Source organism: Pseudoliparis swirei, chromosome 16 (genome assembly GCF_029220125.1).
Source record: "Pseudoliparis swirei isolate HS2019 ecotype Mariana Trench chromosome 16, NWPU_hadal_v1, whole genome shotgun sequence".
NCBI classification, from domain to species: Eukaryota; Metazoa; Chordata; class Actinopteri; order Perciformes; family Liparidae; genus Pseudoliparis; species Pseudoliparis swirei.
This window is the reverse complement of record NC_079403.1, coordinates 5,754,878-5,772,015: the sequence shown is the minus strand read 5'-3', so window position 1 is coordinate 5,772,015 and position 17,138 is coordinate 5,754,878. Positions and strand designations below refer to the sequence as shown.

The following is a 17,138-nucleotide window of genomic DNA, read 5'->3' as shown; positions in this document are numbered from 1 at the left end:
AGAGAAAGCTCTTTTTGGAGGGAGTCAATGGATTCTCTCCTCGGTCCCAGCGGTGCTGCCGTGTGTTCCGGAGACTCGTTTGCTCCTGCCAGCGCCGTGAAGACGTGTGGGTTTGTGTCGACTCTGGCCGAGATAGATTGGACGGCCAAAATAAGGTTCACTCGACCCAAAAAAGCGGAACGGGGCGGTCCCATTTGGGTTTTTAGGGGGGGGTGGGGACGGTCATCATATTCATCGATCACAAGGATGTAAACCCTCTTTGATGCCAAATGTTAGTTGTCAGTTCATGACGTGAGTTTACTTATTCGTGTCGATTCGGCAAAGACTTTAGTGCTATTAAATGAATTTACTATGTTTTGGGGTTTTGTCCAATCGATGGGAAAATTCGAGACAATTGAAAGCATCGCCATGGGAACGGGGAACCTCGTTTAGTTGAGACAAAACTTCAGAGGCAGCGACGTTAAAATGATAAGACGTTTCAAAATAAGCACGTTTTGCTGCAGTGATGAAGCTCATGAAATAGTTACACAAGGCGTCATGGTTTAAAGTCTAAATACCTCCCTGAGTCATGTGACCCCCCCCCCCCCCACACTTATTGAGATAATGATATAAAACCCAAGTACATGAACCACAGATGTCTGACCTCCAAAAAGGTCAATTTTTTTTATCCATTGCTCAAATTCATGTACCAGCCCCCTCCTCTTGTTCAGATAATAATATAAAACACAGATGTCACAGAGACGCTTTAAAAATCACATTTCACTGCATTATTCCTCTAAAATCTGCCTCACTGCGTCGGCATCGCCAGCCCCCAAAACTTTTTGTCCAGCTTCATTATTAAGATAAAAAATCTCGCAAGATCCAAAAATGTGATCTATTACTCATCCCCCTAAATTTTATCTAATAATCCCTACTGGATAACAAGGACCCCCCCCCCCCCCTTTTCCTTTAACAGCAGCTATTTAAAGACGCCGTGCGGAGGAGATGATGTGGGATTAGCGCGTGTGTGTGTCGTCTCTCTGCAGCTGCTGCAACTCTTATGGAGGAACAACAACAACAACAAAACAGCTGGAAGCGGCGATAAATTAAAAAAACAGTTCCACACTTTCTTATCATCAAAGTAAAGCTGCTCTGAGCCGGAGCAGATTACGGCGGGAATACGGAAAGCGAGCGCGTTCACGGACGTCGGCTCGTACGATGCCGAGTCACGGGACGACAACTGTTTCCTCCTTTCTTTCTTTTCGTCTCACCCGGGTCGGCTTGTACTTCTTTCCGAATTCTCGTGAAAGATGAACGCGTCGGAAGCCGTTGCCAGATTTTTTTGGTTTGTTCATGTGAATTGACATCTCCTCGAACCGCGGTGGTTTCACGCATCGGTCGAGCTCGTACGCGGGAGGCGAAGCCGCATCGGGACGTCGGCGTGAATACACGTCAAAGAAAGACGACGCGTCGACGCGACACCGGACTCGTTTTCATTCGAGTCTCCTGCCTCCCGCTTTTTGTTTTTCTCCGGCTGCAGCTTTACGGGAAGCGGTGGGTTTGTTTACCGAGCGCTCGTCTCTCGTCAAAGACAATTTCAGATCTTCTCCTCACACCTTCGGTTTTTCCGCCCCCTTTTTTTTTCCGCTCGGCACGAGATTATCTTCCCACTTTAAACGGTCCGAGTTCTTTGATCTGCTCCGTTGGCGCCGCTCACGCTCGCTCACCGGTTCAGAAGTCGCGTCGCGGGCGGAGAGCGGATTCACGCAGGACGCCGGTTTATTTCCATCCTTCTGCATTTGCATATGACACGTAGAAAAAAAGGTTCAAACTCAAACTGCAGTAACGCCTTATTTACCCAAAGCCCCCCCGATATGTATCGCAGAGCGGAGCCGGAAGAGGAGAGGAATTATTCATGAGGCGGTAAACAGAAGCAGCGGGGGGGCGAGAGGCACTGATGGCCAGTGTGCGATGCCAAATAATACTTCAAATACGTTGATATAAGAGTGTTTTTTAATCGTAACACAACATTAGATTCAGTCTTACTTTAACGTTGATATGTTACAACACATGCCTGTTGTTTCATTTTCTACAGGGGAAAAAACACGACCTTTTTAGAAGGCCGAAACACTAATTAATGATTTGGGTTTTTCAAATATTCAACGAGCGGCTATTGCTCTGCAACGGAGACGTTTAGGACTGCTAATGTTCAGAGGGTCGGTCCTGGTTACTGGGCTTACATTTGAGTCGAGTCTGTTTGGTAACGGTGTATTTTAAGGGTCCTGTAATGGTTTCACAGTATAACGTGTGGCACTGCGGAGATCATCTTCTAAAGACGGTTGTCGTGAGTTCATATGATATGATATTCCTTTATTCGTCCCACAGTGGGGAAATTTCAAAAATCACAGCAGCGGTGCACATCAGAGCACCAATGAAAATAAATATAAAACACAAAACTAAATACTAAAAACGAAATACTTATACTAGTACTAAATATACAGGGGAAAAACAAAGTAAAGTGCTGAGTAAAGTAAAGTTTACTTTACTTTAGTAACATCAGTTTGAGTTTGAGTTTAGTTTATTTCGATCGGCAACATATACAACTAGAACGGGCACTCGGTAGAGCGCATACCTTCGCATATCACAAGATTGGGCATTGACTTATGAACATTTTGGCATTAGTTGCATGCCAATTGGATAAAAATTGACCGTGCTATGGTAAAAAGAAGATTTTGACCTTTTCATGACCTTGACATTGACCTTTGACACGATTGATCCCAAAATCTAATCAAATGGTCCCCGGATAATAACCAATCATCCCACCAAATTTCATCCGATTCGGTTTAAAACTTTTTTTGTTATGCGAATAACACGCATACAAATAAATAAATACACGGCGATCTAAACATAACCTTCTGCATTTTCAATGCGAAGGTAAAAATAAGAATTCAACAAAAGAAGAAAGTGGTCATGTCTTTACATCTTTTCTTGAATATCCCCAGATTTTTACTTTCTTTGATCCGTGCGTTCAGTCCATTGGCAGCTGTCACTTTTCAAGACTCAAAAGTACTATAATCTTATGTTTAAACCTTACTGTAAGTCAATGTAAATCCCACTTTCACCACTTTATGCAGACACGCTCCGCTGACCCTGAAGCTGAGAAAAAATGGCCACTAAACTATCAAATAAATAAATAACATGAACATCTTCAGGATTACAACTTGACATTCACACTCACAGTAGGCAGGAGGAAAGATGCGATCCTGAAGTGTGAACAATCTCCACGCTTCTGTAATCGCCCGTCACGCCGACTCAAAGATAGCGCACAGTTTGATGCGCCCGCGGCGACGGCGACGTAACAAACTAAGCCGCGCACTAATCTTCAGATTTAAAGCAGCAGGTGCTCATTTACAGCCGGATAAGTTTTGCAGTCGGATCGAGATGTTCATCCAAAACTCAAGACGCATGACCAGATGACGGCGTGCGGGCCCCGCGATTGAAAAAAAAAGAACGAGGGATGAAATTAGAGGACGAACTCAACAGCGTCTACGAGTCTCGGTGCTTTCTGTGTCCCTCAGCGGTGAAGACGGGCCAGCTGCAGACCATCAAACGGGAGCTCACCCAGATCAAGCTGAAGATCGACTCTTTGCTGGGACGCCTGGAGAAGATCGAGAAGCAGCAGAGGGCCGAGACCGGTAAGATACCCGACGGACGAGGGGGGGAGAGAGAGAGAGAGAGGGAGAGAGGGAGGGAGAGAGAGAGAGAGAGAGAGAGAAGAAATTAAGAGCACACGGCGGCCATACGTCTCTGTGACATGAGAATAATGGAGCTCTCCATCACGACAGCAGACGGGTGTCACCTTCACGCTGACTCTGTTTATTTGGGAAGGCTTTTTTTTTTATTCTACTTTTTATTATCTTTATTTTATTATCTTTATTTAAAAGGGACCACGAACATAAAAAACATAAATGTCACCATTTGATGTGCTGTACCAGATTGTAGCTATACAGCTAATTAGCATCTGTAGTTACTTGACAGACCATAACAAACATAAAATTAAAATAAATAACTTTAATAATAATAATAACTGTATTTATAAAGCACCTTTAAAAACAGAGTTTAGTTAGAAGTTTGAAGTTACTGGGTCTGCGTGCCTTATCCCCTCTGGTAGGTCGTTCCAAAGTCGAGGGGCTCTAACGACATAAAACAATAATAAACATAAAACTATAACAAATATAAAACAGTACAGGATAAGACACTACAACAGTAAATGTGGTGAGAAGAACACAAAATACACACAATGCAAAGGTACAGGACAGCACGTTAAAAGTAAGTAATATTTCAAGTAAGAAATAAAAAACATTAAAAATAAGCAAAATATAATATTAAAAGTAAGTAATAAAAACATTAAAAATAGGTAAAATATACTATTTAAAGTAAGTAATAAAAACATAAAAAATAAGTAAAATATACTATTAAAAGTAAGTAATAAAAAACATTTAAAAAAAGTAAAATATACTATTAAAAGTAAGTAATAAAAAACATAAAAAATAAATAAAATATACGATTTAAAGTAAGTAATAAAAAACATTAAAAAATAAGTAAAATATACTATTAAAAGTAAGTAATAAAAAAGATTAAAATTGAGTTTTTGTGTCAGTTCGTTGAGTGGATGACCTGCAGGACGTGGAGCTCGTTGAGACTTCCTGCTCCAAACCCTCCGCCGGGGTTGCGATGGTTTATTCAAACTGTCCCTTTCTCTCTGTTTTTAACTCCGTGACAATAAATCACACGTCCTGGTCGTCCTCCAGGAACGCTGTCGTGTGATTGGTCCTTCGAGAGAAAAAAGAAAGCGTAACTAGATCGATGGGTTGGAGGCAGAGAGGCGACGGACCCTCGGAGTAGTGACTGTCACGGTCGTTTACCGTAAACATTGGTGTAAACTACACTTCGATCTTTATCGTTTGATATGTTTTTATCTCCCATTTGAGAGTATTGAATATAACTTTGGGCTGTGATTTTATTATCAATTATAAAAAATACAATCGGCAGCCAGTGGAGGAGAGCAGGGATCGCTGAAAACGGGTCTTTATCCTTCGGTTCAGCGCCGTTTTCAATTTGCTGTAAAAACATATATACATATAAATATTGAATGTGTTTATCTATCCGTGTCGCTGAGTTCATTACCTCCAAACCAGCTGATGGACTCGGACCTATTTTGCATTTGTCTTTGCAACATTTTTAAAAGGTCCATTTCACAGACTAATGGAAACACAAGTGGTGACCGTCTGAGGCCGCTGCGTGTGACGACCGAGACGAGGCGGGAACAAAGCGTCCCGAAGTGACACAAAGATGCAGCTGTGGCGAAAAGAAAAGTGGAATAAATGTCGAGTAAAAAATAAAAAAAGAAGGAAGAGCAGCGTGAGTTTGTGCTGAGCTCTGAACACATGCGGCGGCCGCATGCGTCATATTTAATTGACGTAACTTTAAAAAATGAACGCTCCGAGGCAAATGTGTCTTTTTCGCTATAACAACCCCCCCTCCCCCAACTCTTCCCTCGACACCTCTCCTCGCGTCTCGTCCTCGCCTCGTCGACAAAGACGCGAGGAAAGACTTCAAAGATGAACAAACGGGGATAACGGGCACGATGATTCAATCGTGTTCTTATTCGGGGGGGTGGTTCAAAAATAGATTTCTTTGGCTTGGCGGTCATGAGAAAACCCAATTCCCTCTCTCCCAGAAGCTCAGAGGAAGTACGAGGAGAACTGCGACTCCCTGCACGAGGAGTCCGTGTCGGAGACGGCGGAAAACTCTGGGGAGGAGGCGGGCGACGGGGCGCTGGACGTGGAGGCGGGAGAGATGACCGACGGGGGCGAGGACGACTACGACGACGAGGGAAACCACCGTCTGGTGAGAGAGAGAGAGAGAACGACTGACGGGTTTGACAGGTGTGATGGGGGGGAGAGGGGGCGGAGCAATGCACTTTGGGAGATCTCGAGCTGAAAGGTACTTTTTGGAGAATTATTCATGGCCCCCCGGGAGCTTCACATGAGTGAATGGTGCGAGCACCCGGAGCGACAGCTTCTCCCCGTGGAAGAAAGGCCCACACACACACACACACACACAGGGCGGCTGTGAATCTGAGCGTGAAGCGGTGGACGTAGAGCAGCATGTAAAGTACCACCGCATAGAAGAGCCAACATGAGCTTATCCGTCAAAGATTCAGTTATAATACGTTATGAATAGAGATAAATCTAACCTGCAAGATATTATTAAATAAAAACATAACTGTCCGCAAAGTGTACGATGGAACCAGCTGATGTCAAATATATTATTATTATTATCATTAAGCTGATCTATTTGTGGTCCGTGGACTAATTCTTAGCACCCTGCAGCGCAGATGATGATTAATAGTGTTCAGGATTGCCTTTTTTTGCCCAATATTTGGAGAAATCGGTTGCTGAATGTGTTTCTTTTTCTAAACTCCAAAGAGAAACACACTCGGAGATTACACAGGATTTTTGTTTTGTAATTTTTTTGTCGACTAAAATTTCATCCAGGGCTTCAAAAACATGGGATATGAACGTCACGGAAGCATCTCAAGCAGGAGCTCTAAATTACGCCTTAAAAACAGATAACTGCACTCCCTGGGATCCGGAGTAGATTTGCATTTGAAACATAGTTTTTTTCGTGTTTTATCTTTTTTTAAATCAAAGTGTGCGGCCGCTCTGTTTCATTTCACAAAGCAGCACCGAAATCAAAGTCCTCGGTTTAGTGCAACGTGGCTGTGCTTTCTTTATTGTGCCATACATATATATATATATATATTTATATATTTTTTTATATATATAAAAATATATATATATATTTATATAATTTCTTTTTAAATATATTTATATATATAAAAAAAATTCTATTCAGTATATATTTATATATTTATATTTATTAACCGTTAAGCAGGTGAGCATGGCCGTGCTTTTCCTCAACGAGAGCCAATAGAAGACTTATTTTTCCCGGAGACCCGGCGGGGGGGAGGGGGGATTTATTTGTTCCCTGAAGGTCACATTGATCACACGTTGTGATAATGGACCGCGAGCACCGTCGGCATGGCGGCGGCTGTCGGGCGTTTGAAGAGCGGTGACCTTTTGGAGAAGATTAAAATACAACCTGTGTGCGCCGCTAAATCCCATAATCCTCTCTCTCTTTTTCAGATAGAGAACCACGTATCGGATATCGACAACTGAGACCAGGTGAGGATCCGTCGTGTGTGAGGTTTATTGTGAAATAAGATCGCCGTACGTGTCTCGAGCGTCTCTAAACATGCGCTCGCCGCCTCCTCCGTCATACGCTCAACGACATCCAGAGCAACCGGCTCCCGTGAAGGCCGGTAACGGCGCTCCAACGGGCCGGAACTGCCCCGTAAACAACATTCGACCGATTGAATGGCGTGCCGGGGAGTTTGAATGCGGCGGCCCGAGGTGAAGAGGGCTCGCTGCCTCCTCTTCCTCCTCCGTCATAAGCGAGGAGGTAGCGATGCGGTCGGCTCGCCGGTGCTCGCGAGCCGTCGACGTTAACGTCGAGTTCAGAGACGTTTTCTCTTGCTGGAAAACACAGAAAGTGGCACTGGTGATTTTGCCGCCTTTTTTTTTGGAGTCTGATAAATGTTCATCGGGTTCATCGTTTTATTCTTTATCTCCGTTTTTATGCTTCATGCAGTTTAAACTGGCAAAAACAAACAAAGCAATTTTCTATTTTATGGTCATTTTCCATTGACTTTGAATGTAAATTAAGGCCAATAGAGGATTATAGGGTTAGGGTTTTAGGGTTAGTGGATTATAGGGTTAGGGTTAGAGGATTATAGAGTTAGGGTTTAGGATTATATGGTTAGAGGATTAAAGGGTTTTAGGATTAGAGGAATATAGGGTTAGTGGATTATAGGTTAAGGGTTAGTGGATTATAGGGTTTTAGGTTTAGAGGAATATAGGGTTCTAGGATTATAGGGTTTAGAGTTAGGGTTAGAGGATTATAGGTTACGGGTTAGTGGATTATAGGGTTATAGGGTTTTAGGGTTAGTAGATTATAGGGTTAGATTTTTTGATTTTATTTGGAACCACGAGCTGAAGCTACGTCTCGTCTCCGACAGAAACGCCGAAATGCCATAATCCTGCAGTGAACTAGAAGATGAACTAGGAGGTGGTGTAAACGTTTGACGGGCGCCTAGCAACAACCTGTAAACACCAGAGGCCGCCGGCTGGAGGCCACCGGCTCCTTCTTCATGAGCCGCTGAGTTCCTGTTTCACTTCCAGTGGGATTACAGATGTATTCATATTCCACCAATCTCTTTCTTCTCACCGTCAAAGAGCCGCCGGCTGAAGTTAGTTTAATACCCACAGCCCCACCCCCCCCCCATCATAAATTTGCTGTCCAGCTTCTATCCACGTCTTAAGAAACCTCGTTACACTTCAGCTTTCCCATTTCCTTTACACACGTCTTGCCCTTTTTCTACATTTAATATCCTCGCAGCACAGACCCCCGAAAATCCCAATGTGTGAATGTTTTTGCCGGCGGTCCTCTGGCGAGGGTCGAGGATCACAGCGAACCTCCATAAGACGCGTCCGGAAGGATTAGAGCGGCGGCTCCTCGGCTCCCATGAAATCTATTTTTCTTTTTGCACTTTCCCCGGGTTTTTCCGAGGCCATTAAAAAAACGGACGGGTTTTTAAAGTCGGCTTAATCCCCGTCAGATTTACAGCATTTTAAAAAGCCGGACGGTCCTGTCATGTGTCTTCAATCAGTGTTCTCCTTCGTCCCTTCAGGAGGAGGCAAGCGGACCCCCGCCCACCCCCCCCATCAGTGGTTTTAGAATTCATCATCACCTTCAAGAGACTGAAAAGGATCCAGATCTCATCCTGGACTGTAAGTCGTGTCCAAGAAGCCGAATCACTCTTTTCTTTTCTTTTTTAAGCCCAAACTGTGCAGCCAAATGTATTCACGACCCATTTATAATGCGTCGGCCTCGTGGATATCCAGCGCGACTTATAGATTTTATTTCCACGAAGGCCGACGGTATCGCGCACTATAAATCCTGTTGGCGGAGAGAGAGAAAGAGAGAGAGATAATAAAACAGAAGGAGAACGAAATAAAGGCTTTTATTCTGATTCATCAATGACGTGGGACGGAGGGAACGTGAAATCTACCGCGCCGCGGTGATGAAATGTGTTTCACTAAACCGTGTTCTTTTTATTTCATCTTTTTTTTCTTTCGATTTCACATTTCAAAAATCAAACGAATAAAAAAGGAGTCGGAAAAAGAAGAAGAAAAAAAGATTCATGCATGAGCCAATATCGGCCAGCATGACTTTACCCATCTTTACCCATTTGTCACACAACTGCCCCGCGGGGCCGCTCCGTCCTGCCAATTTCGGGAAGCAGAAAGGACTTCCTGTGGTCGAGAGCCAGCAGCCCCCCCCCCCCCCCCCCCGGTCTCTCAGCCTTCGCATCCCAGCATGCACCGCTGCTGTTTCGGGAGCCAGCGCCCGTTTCTCCGTCCGCCGCCGTCGCCCTGAGAGAGCGAGACGAGGCGATTCAGATCGCTTAAGCAATCTGACGCGACACGGCAGCCTCAAAAACACCTGAATAAGTGGTGACGTTAAAAAAATAAGAAACTCTTTTAAAAGAATTCCCATGAATATCAATATTAAAGTAAAATACAGGCTGTGGAAAGTTGTAATTATTAATTAACAGCTCCAAAGGGAATGATATGTAATGAATAAATACCTTTTCTTCAAATAATGATGTATTTTTTTCTTCTGTATAGCAATTCTCAGAAGCAGGCAGGGGGTTGATGATGCGCTGTGATCAGCTAGCACACTTATATCTATATAGACACATATATATTTATATATATATTTATATTTTTATATATATATATATATAGATAAACAACCTCATCTACAAACCTCTGCCGTCATTGACTCTAAAATAACTCGCCCCGAGCGTGTTTTTAAAGCATAAATATCGGACGGTTATCGGAAATTAGTTTTTTTTCACCCAAAATGCTAAATAAATATAGATATAAAGGCTGTTGGTGTTTCATGAACTATTTTATTTGTACATGTTTTGAGATTTTGGGCCATTGAGACCTGAAACCTGGTGTAATTAAGGTCAAACACATTGAATTGAAGTTGCTTGAAATAAAAATATAATTTGAAGAATTAGACTTTGTTTTTGGACACAATCCAGTGGAATTAGACATTTATGTAAACAAGCAAAAAGGAATGAGGATTTTTTTATTATTTTTTTTACATGGCCTTTTTTTCATTCAGGCAGAGCAAGTGTTTTTGAAAGTTTCGTAGTCTAATAACGAATTTTAAAGACCGAGAAGGTCTGCAACAGGCGGGTTGGAGTGGGGGGGTTCACGGTTGTTATTGATTTACATTGTTATGTTATTGTAAACGTGTCATTGTGCGTTCATGGATATGAAACGTGGTTTTAGTTCAGAAATGTCGACGTTCATCATGTTTTCTGAAACAATGCCAACATGTTTGTTTCATAACATGCTCTGTTGACCTTTTATCTGACCTTGAATAGAAAAATGGTTCCCATCCAACCATTGGATTCATAACCTGAATAATGGTGTCTTGTTTATATGTAACTCTATTCACACTTATTAGCACAACACCTGGGCGAATAAACTCCAACCACCTGGGGTGAGTGAGGACTTATAGTGTTGTGATTTGGTTGAACTGGCCCTTTAAATCAAGGTGAGGGAGAATTCCACCAACACAACATTCACATCCGGTTCTGCCTGGAGAAAAATAAAAAATACGATAAAATAAAAAGTATTTCCAGCAGCTCAAAATACGTGTCTGGTGAATGATGATGATGCACTATTTTTGAATACAAAAAAAATGTTTACGGGAAATGGCTGTGCTCCATGTTTATCCTTTTTTTGTTGTTGCTGGTAGCCTGTTATTTAATAAGCAGTTTGGTGATGTGTCAAATATTTCGCATTAAAAAAATAAAAAAATCATTGCTTTTAACTGTTGTAATTTATCTGCGTCACTTAAAAACATTTCTGGCTCCACATTCATTTATATTTTTGCCCTGTAAATATTCCTACATGTTAATTTCAAACACTAATTGACCGAAAGAGACATTTTAAAACAAATATACTGACAGTGTGTTGGGCTCGTTGCAGGTTTTAACCAGAATTGTAGTGTAACTGACAACTGTTGTATAGAAATGTACATTTTTTTGTAAAGATATTTTTATCAAAAGGCATGTTTACTGTAACTTTGTATTTTCAGTTCATGTCTTAAAAAAAATGTAAAAATACCCCGGTATATTCCAAATGTTGTTAGGCTAGAAAACCCCCATCGTCATTGTAGATACATATTTGTGTTATTATCAGTCAATAAAAATGTTTGTGTCATATGTTTAACAAGTCAAATGTTTCACTGATCAATACTTTTATTTTACAAATAAATACGAACTGAAGGACAAAGAAACCTTTTGGCTTCATTGGAAAGCTCTGTCATTTAAAAGAAATAAAAATGTCTTATAAATTAAATGCTCACATGTTGTTGACGCTGTGTGAATGTTCGATCATTTAAGGCACAGGTGTCAAACACAAGGCCCGCGGGCCAAATCCGGCCCGCCGCATCATTTTATGTGGCCCCTGACAGCTTGAAAGACACGTGATCACCTTTTCTTAAAGAAATTGAAGAACAATTTCCCGTGCTTTTATTTTGAAGGTTTCAAATTAAATGGATTTATGTGATAACATTAGAGACATTTTCTTATGTACAATATATCTACACTCAAATAAACAATAATCAAAAGCAAAGAGAGTTATTTCACAATATGTTCGAGGAGCTTCTAAAGTGTTTCCGGCCCTTTAAGTGGCAGCCATGATGCTGATGTGGCCCACGGTGAAAATGAGTTTGACACCCCTGGTTTAAGGCCTCTCGCTTCGTGAGCCGAGTTTAGCAGTTTGGCCGCGCTCGCCATCAAGATGATGCCTTCGCGGGTCGTTCTGAAAGCCCGTAAAATTAACGTCCGTCAGCGGGAGCGGCTGACGCCGTCACGGCGGCTCGTCATCTGGTCGTATTCCACTAGTGGCAACCGTCTCCCTGGCAACTGATATCGCCGTGCGTATCAACTTGTCCTTCTTGGCCACATGTACTTTACTCATGTTAGAAGGGTTTATAGAACTATCTTCATGTTGTTGCTAAGCAATCAGTTAATGTATCTTTTTTTTAATGCCCTGAAATGGAGCTTCTTCCTTGTAGTGATGGGATGAATCACTCAATGCACTTTGTAAATCACATTTCATTCACATAATTGTTAAATGTTTTGTCCCCTGTTATAATTGACAACCGTACTGATAAGTACAATATAAATAAACTTTACTTATTTACTTAAGCAGGAAGAATAAAGAGCGACAAACCTCCGTGTAGCGAGGAGGATCCAAAAAAGCAAACCGGACTTTCACCCAGGAGACCGTAGTCTGCGTCCTGATTAATTTGTCCCGTGAAGTACACACTGAAAGTAAAATCACCTTTTAAACCTATTTAAACTCCAACGTGTGATATTTCCCTGAACCTCGCCCAGTGATGCGTTGGCTTATCTCAAATCTACTTCAAATAACTCCAATCCTGTGTTGATTCTGGCGGTCCCTGTGGACATAAGCGGTTGTCAATCACAGGGCGCCATGCTAGGCCCTGTGATTAGTAGATTGACAGTTAAACCAAAATGGAAGTTACGGGAGGTTGACGGATAAGAGATGTATTGATCCATGTGCAGAAATAATGTTTTTAATGGTTGCCATCTTTAAGAAATAAATAAAATTGAAGGTCGGAGTCCAGGATCGCCTCCATCGCAGAATTTCTGGAGAATCACTTCCACGCTTTTGGACCCTTATGCGACTCATCACACTCGGATTAAACAACGGTCCAGTTCCCGCGCTTCACTCTGGACCACGTGATCCAGAACCTGATCAGTACCCTGATTCAGCCGCCACCTTAAAGACTTGACTGTGTCACAACAGAGAGAGAAAGAGAAAGAGAACCCAGACGCCAACAACGTTCCACAGAAACTTTAATCCTCTTAACTTGTACACAGCAACAGGTTCAACAACGCACAAGCTAAACGGTACAATCCATGTGTTTAAATACACGGGGAAGGTGCAGGTGATTGGACACAGGTGGAAACAATCAGGGACAGGGCAGCCAATCACAGGGACAGGAAGTGCAGGGGAAACGACAGATGGGGACTTCAAAATAAAACAGGAAACACAGGACACAAAAACTCCAGATCCCGAAGGTAGATTTGTGTCTATTACGCAAACAAAAGTTTCTATTGGTGGGTTTGACTCAAAACCCACCAATAGAAACTCCTCGCTCATTCAGCAGCATAAGCCCCACCCACTACGTCCAAACTCAACTATTTTCGTTTTGAGAGCGAAAGTTATTTTTTTTGACGTTTTTTTAGAGCAAATGTTTTTAATTTGAGAGCAAAGATTTATGATTTGCAGAAACAAATTCTAGTTTCATCACCAAAACTAACAATAAATCTACTTGCAAACGAGAAATATGCTCTCAAAAGTTGTGTGTTTGTTTGCGTAATAAAGACACAAATCTACCTTCATACCACGCAGCCTTTTTCTTTCACAGTCAGGTGGGTTTTACAACCGGTCCACGGGGACCCGCCTCTTTTGATTGTGTCTTCTCCCTGAAAAACAAATCTGTTCTTCATTTCATGAGCCGCCGAAAAGATAACACCTTCATTTCATGAAAGGGGATAAATATGTCTGCAGAGGATGAAACTCCCCAATAGAATCATAAAATCAACAGCCGCTGCGATAAAAACAGGAACTATTTCGAGACGGGAAGACAAAAGCAACAATAAAGCTCCCGACGTTGAAGCGAATCCTTTAACAAATGAGGGTTTATGGCTTTAAAGAAGCACTCGGGGTTTATGTGTTATTTCGAGACGCGCCACCTCCGCTCTGTTAGCCGCCGGTGGAGGTAGCCGGGCGGCAACAGGTCAGTGAGGGCCAACTGCAGCCACACTCAATTAGCCCCCGGTATCAAGTCTGAAGGGGGGGGCAGCTGTTCCCGTTTGACCCGCATATGCTTAACGGCTCGGAGTTTATTCATGTGCACCGAAGATAAGTGAAGATAGTCAGCTGTGATCTTGAGCCTGAGGATGAAAGCGACGACATGATTTAACCTCATCATACTGGAGCTGTGAAGCATATATATGAATGTAACAGGATTGTAAGTTGCTTTGGATAAAAGTGTCAGCTAAAATGACATGTAATGTAATATATATATACACTACCGTTCAAAAGTTTGGGATCACTTAGAAATGTCCTTATTTTTCAAAGAAAAGCACTGTTTTATTCAATGAAGATAACATTAAATCAATCAGAAATACACTCTATACATTGTTAATGTGGTAAATGACTATTCTAGGTGGAAACGTCTGGTTTTTAATGAAATATCTCCAGAGGTGTATAGAGGCCCATTTCCATCAACTATCACTCCAGTGTTCTAATGGTACATTGTTTGCTAATCGCCTTAGAAGACTAATGGATGATTAGAAAACCCTTGAAAGCCCTTGTGCACTTATGTTAGCACAGCTGAAAACTGTTTTGCTGATGAGAGAAGCTATAAAACTGGCCTTCCTTTGAGCTAGTTGATTATCTGGAGCATCACATTTGTGGGTTCGATAAGACTCTCAAAATGGCCAGAAAAAAAAGAACTTTCATGTGAAATTCGCCAGTCTATTCATGTTCTTAGAAATGAAGGCTATTCCATGCGAGAAATTGCAAAGAAACTGAAAATGTCCTCCAGCGGTGTGTACTACTCCCTTCAGAGAACAGCACAAATGGGCTCTAACCAGAGCAGAAAGAGAAGTGGGAGGCCCCGGTGCACAACTCAGCAAGAAGACAAGTACATTAGAGTCTCTCGTTTGAGAAATAGACGCCTCACAGGTCCTCAACTGGCAGCTTCTTTAAATGGTACCCGCAAAACGCCAGTGTCAACGTCGACAGTGAAGAGGCGACTCCGGGATGCTGGCCTTCTAGGCAGAGTGGCAAAGAAAAAGCCATATCTGAGACTGGCCAATCAAAAGAAAAGATTGGTATGGGCAAAAGAACACAGGCATTGGACAGAGGAAGATTGGAAAAGGTGTTCTGGACAGATGAATCCAAGTTTGAGGTGTTTGGATCACACAGAAGAACATTTGTGAGACGCAGAACAGGTGAAAAGATGCTGGAAGAGTGCCTGACACCATCTGTCAAGCATGGTGGAGGTCATGTGATGGTCTGGGACTGCTTTGGTGCTGGTAAAGTGGGAGATTTGTACCAGGTAAAGGGATTTTAAATAAGGAAGGCTATCACTCCATTTTGCAACGCCATGCCATACCCTGTGGGCAGCGCTTGATTGGAGCCAATTTCCTCCTCCAACAGGACAATGACCCAAAGCACACCTCCACATTGTGCAAGAACTATTGAGGGAAGAAGCAGGCAGCTGGTCTGCTGTCTGTAATGGAGTGGCCAGCACAGTCACCAGATCTCAACCCCATTGAGCTGTTGTGGGAGCAGCTTGACCGTATGGTCCGCAAGAAGTGCCCATCAAGCCAATCCAACTTGTGGAGGTGCTTCAGGAAGCGTGGGGTGACATTTCAACAGATTACCTCAACAAATTAACAGCTAGAATGTCAAAGGTCTGCAATGCTGTAATTGCTGCGAAAGGAGCATTCTTTGACGAAAGCAAAGTTTGAAGAAAAAAATTAATACTTCAAATACAAATCATTATTTCTAACCTTGTCAATGTCTTGACTATATTTTCTATACATTTTGCAACTCATTTGATAAATAAAAGTGTGAGTTTTCATGGAAAACACGAAATTGTCTCGGTGATCCCAAACTTTTGAACGGTAGTGTACATAAACATATTTATATATGTATATATACGCATACAAATGTATATATACATATAGATGCATATATACATCTATATATATATGCATATTTATGTATATATACATATACTGTATATATATGTATATACATAAACAAATATATATATATGGATATATCACGAATCAAAGAGGAACCCACACACCTACACACACACAGACACACACATACACACTCATTGTAGTTTAACCTCAGAATAAGTCTTAAAAACACTTTGACATCATTTACATTTTTTAACTGCCTTACAAGTACAGAAGTATGATATACGTTTTCAAAATCATTTCAAAAGTTATAAAAATATGGTATAAGAGATAAAATTGTAAATATTAAACCTTGTTTTGTGTTTTATATTTACTCTCAAACATACAGTAATATTGGGTCGTCTGATAAATACATGCAGACATTGATCTGATGCATAACTCTCTATATCTTTTCTCACTATACTTTGAATAAAAACAGATTATTATACTTATGATATTTTTGTAGTTTGGATTCTTGAAGAAACGTTATGTTCTTGATTCTTGTTGTTCTGAGTTTGTCATCGTGGTTCAATAAACTTATTTTATGCCACTTTGGATAAAAGCATCAGCTAAATGACATGAAATGGAATATTTACCATAATATTTGACGTAAAAACCAAGATACTCATTGTATCGTTACTTTAATAAAAAAAATTTTTAAAAATTAGATATCCACCACAGAGGACATTGTGACGGTCCTCGTGTCTAATTACTAATCATGCCCTAGGTGAGTGATTGCCTGATGCAGCGCACCTGGTCCGAGAGCAGGAGGGCATAAAAGCCTTGAGCTCGCACGGTGGGTTATTTACGTATCCTTGGAAATGGAGCGCTGTTAATTTGCAGTCGTGTTTTGTGTCCAGTAGATTAATGCGAGTCCAATATTTACTTTCTCCTGAGGGAAATCTGTCTCTTTTTAATACTCCATCCCCCATATTCACTGTTGGTTCACCAGCTCTGCTGTTTCATGCTGATAGAGAAGTGCATTGTGGGCTTTTAGTGAGTTAACGACCCCGATGAGAGCCACGTGACTCAACCGAAACATTGAGGATGAGCTCCGTAAAACCAAAACAACGAGCTTAAAGACACAAGAACTGTAACGTCGATGATAATATATGTTCGTTCAAACACCAGCGACACTTTTTTACAAAAT

General features: G+C 41.7%; 1 protein-coding gene across 5 annotated transcripts in view; it reads left to right on the top strand.

Annotated features, from left to right (window-relative positions):
* Positions 1 to 11,009, top strand: part of LOC130206398 (RNA-binding Raly-like protein) — a 112,848-nt gene extending 101,839 nt beyond the window's left edge. For 3 of the 5 annotated variants that reach the window (XM_056434347.1, XM_056434346.1, XM_056434350.1), the window contains 4 exons: positions 3,558 to 3,674; positions 5,720 to 5,889; positions 7,191 to 7,229; positions 8,795 to 11,009. In XM_056434347.1, coding sequence (XP_056290322.1) covers positions 3,558 to 3,674; positions 5,720 to 5,889; positions 7,191 to 7,223 — 320 coding nt within the window. In that variant the 3' untranslated portion in view covers positions 7,224 to 7,229; positions 8,795 to 11,009. Of the gene's footprint in view, positions 1 to 3,557; positions 3,675 to 5,240; positions 5,309 to 5,719; positions 5,890 to 7,190; positions 7,230 to 8,794 lie in introns of those variants that run through there. The other 2 variants (XM_056434348.1, XM_056434349.1) reach the window with 2 other exon arrangements.
* Positions 11,010 to 17,138: the final 6,129 nt, after the last annotated feature.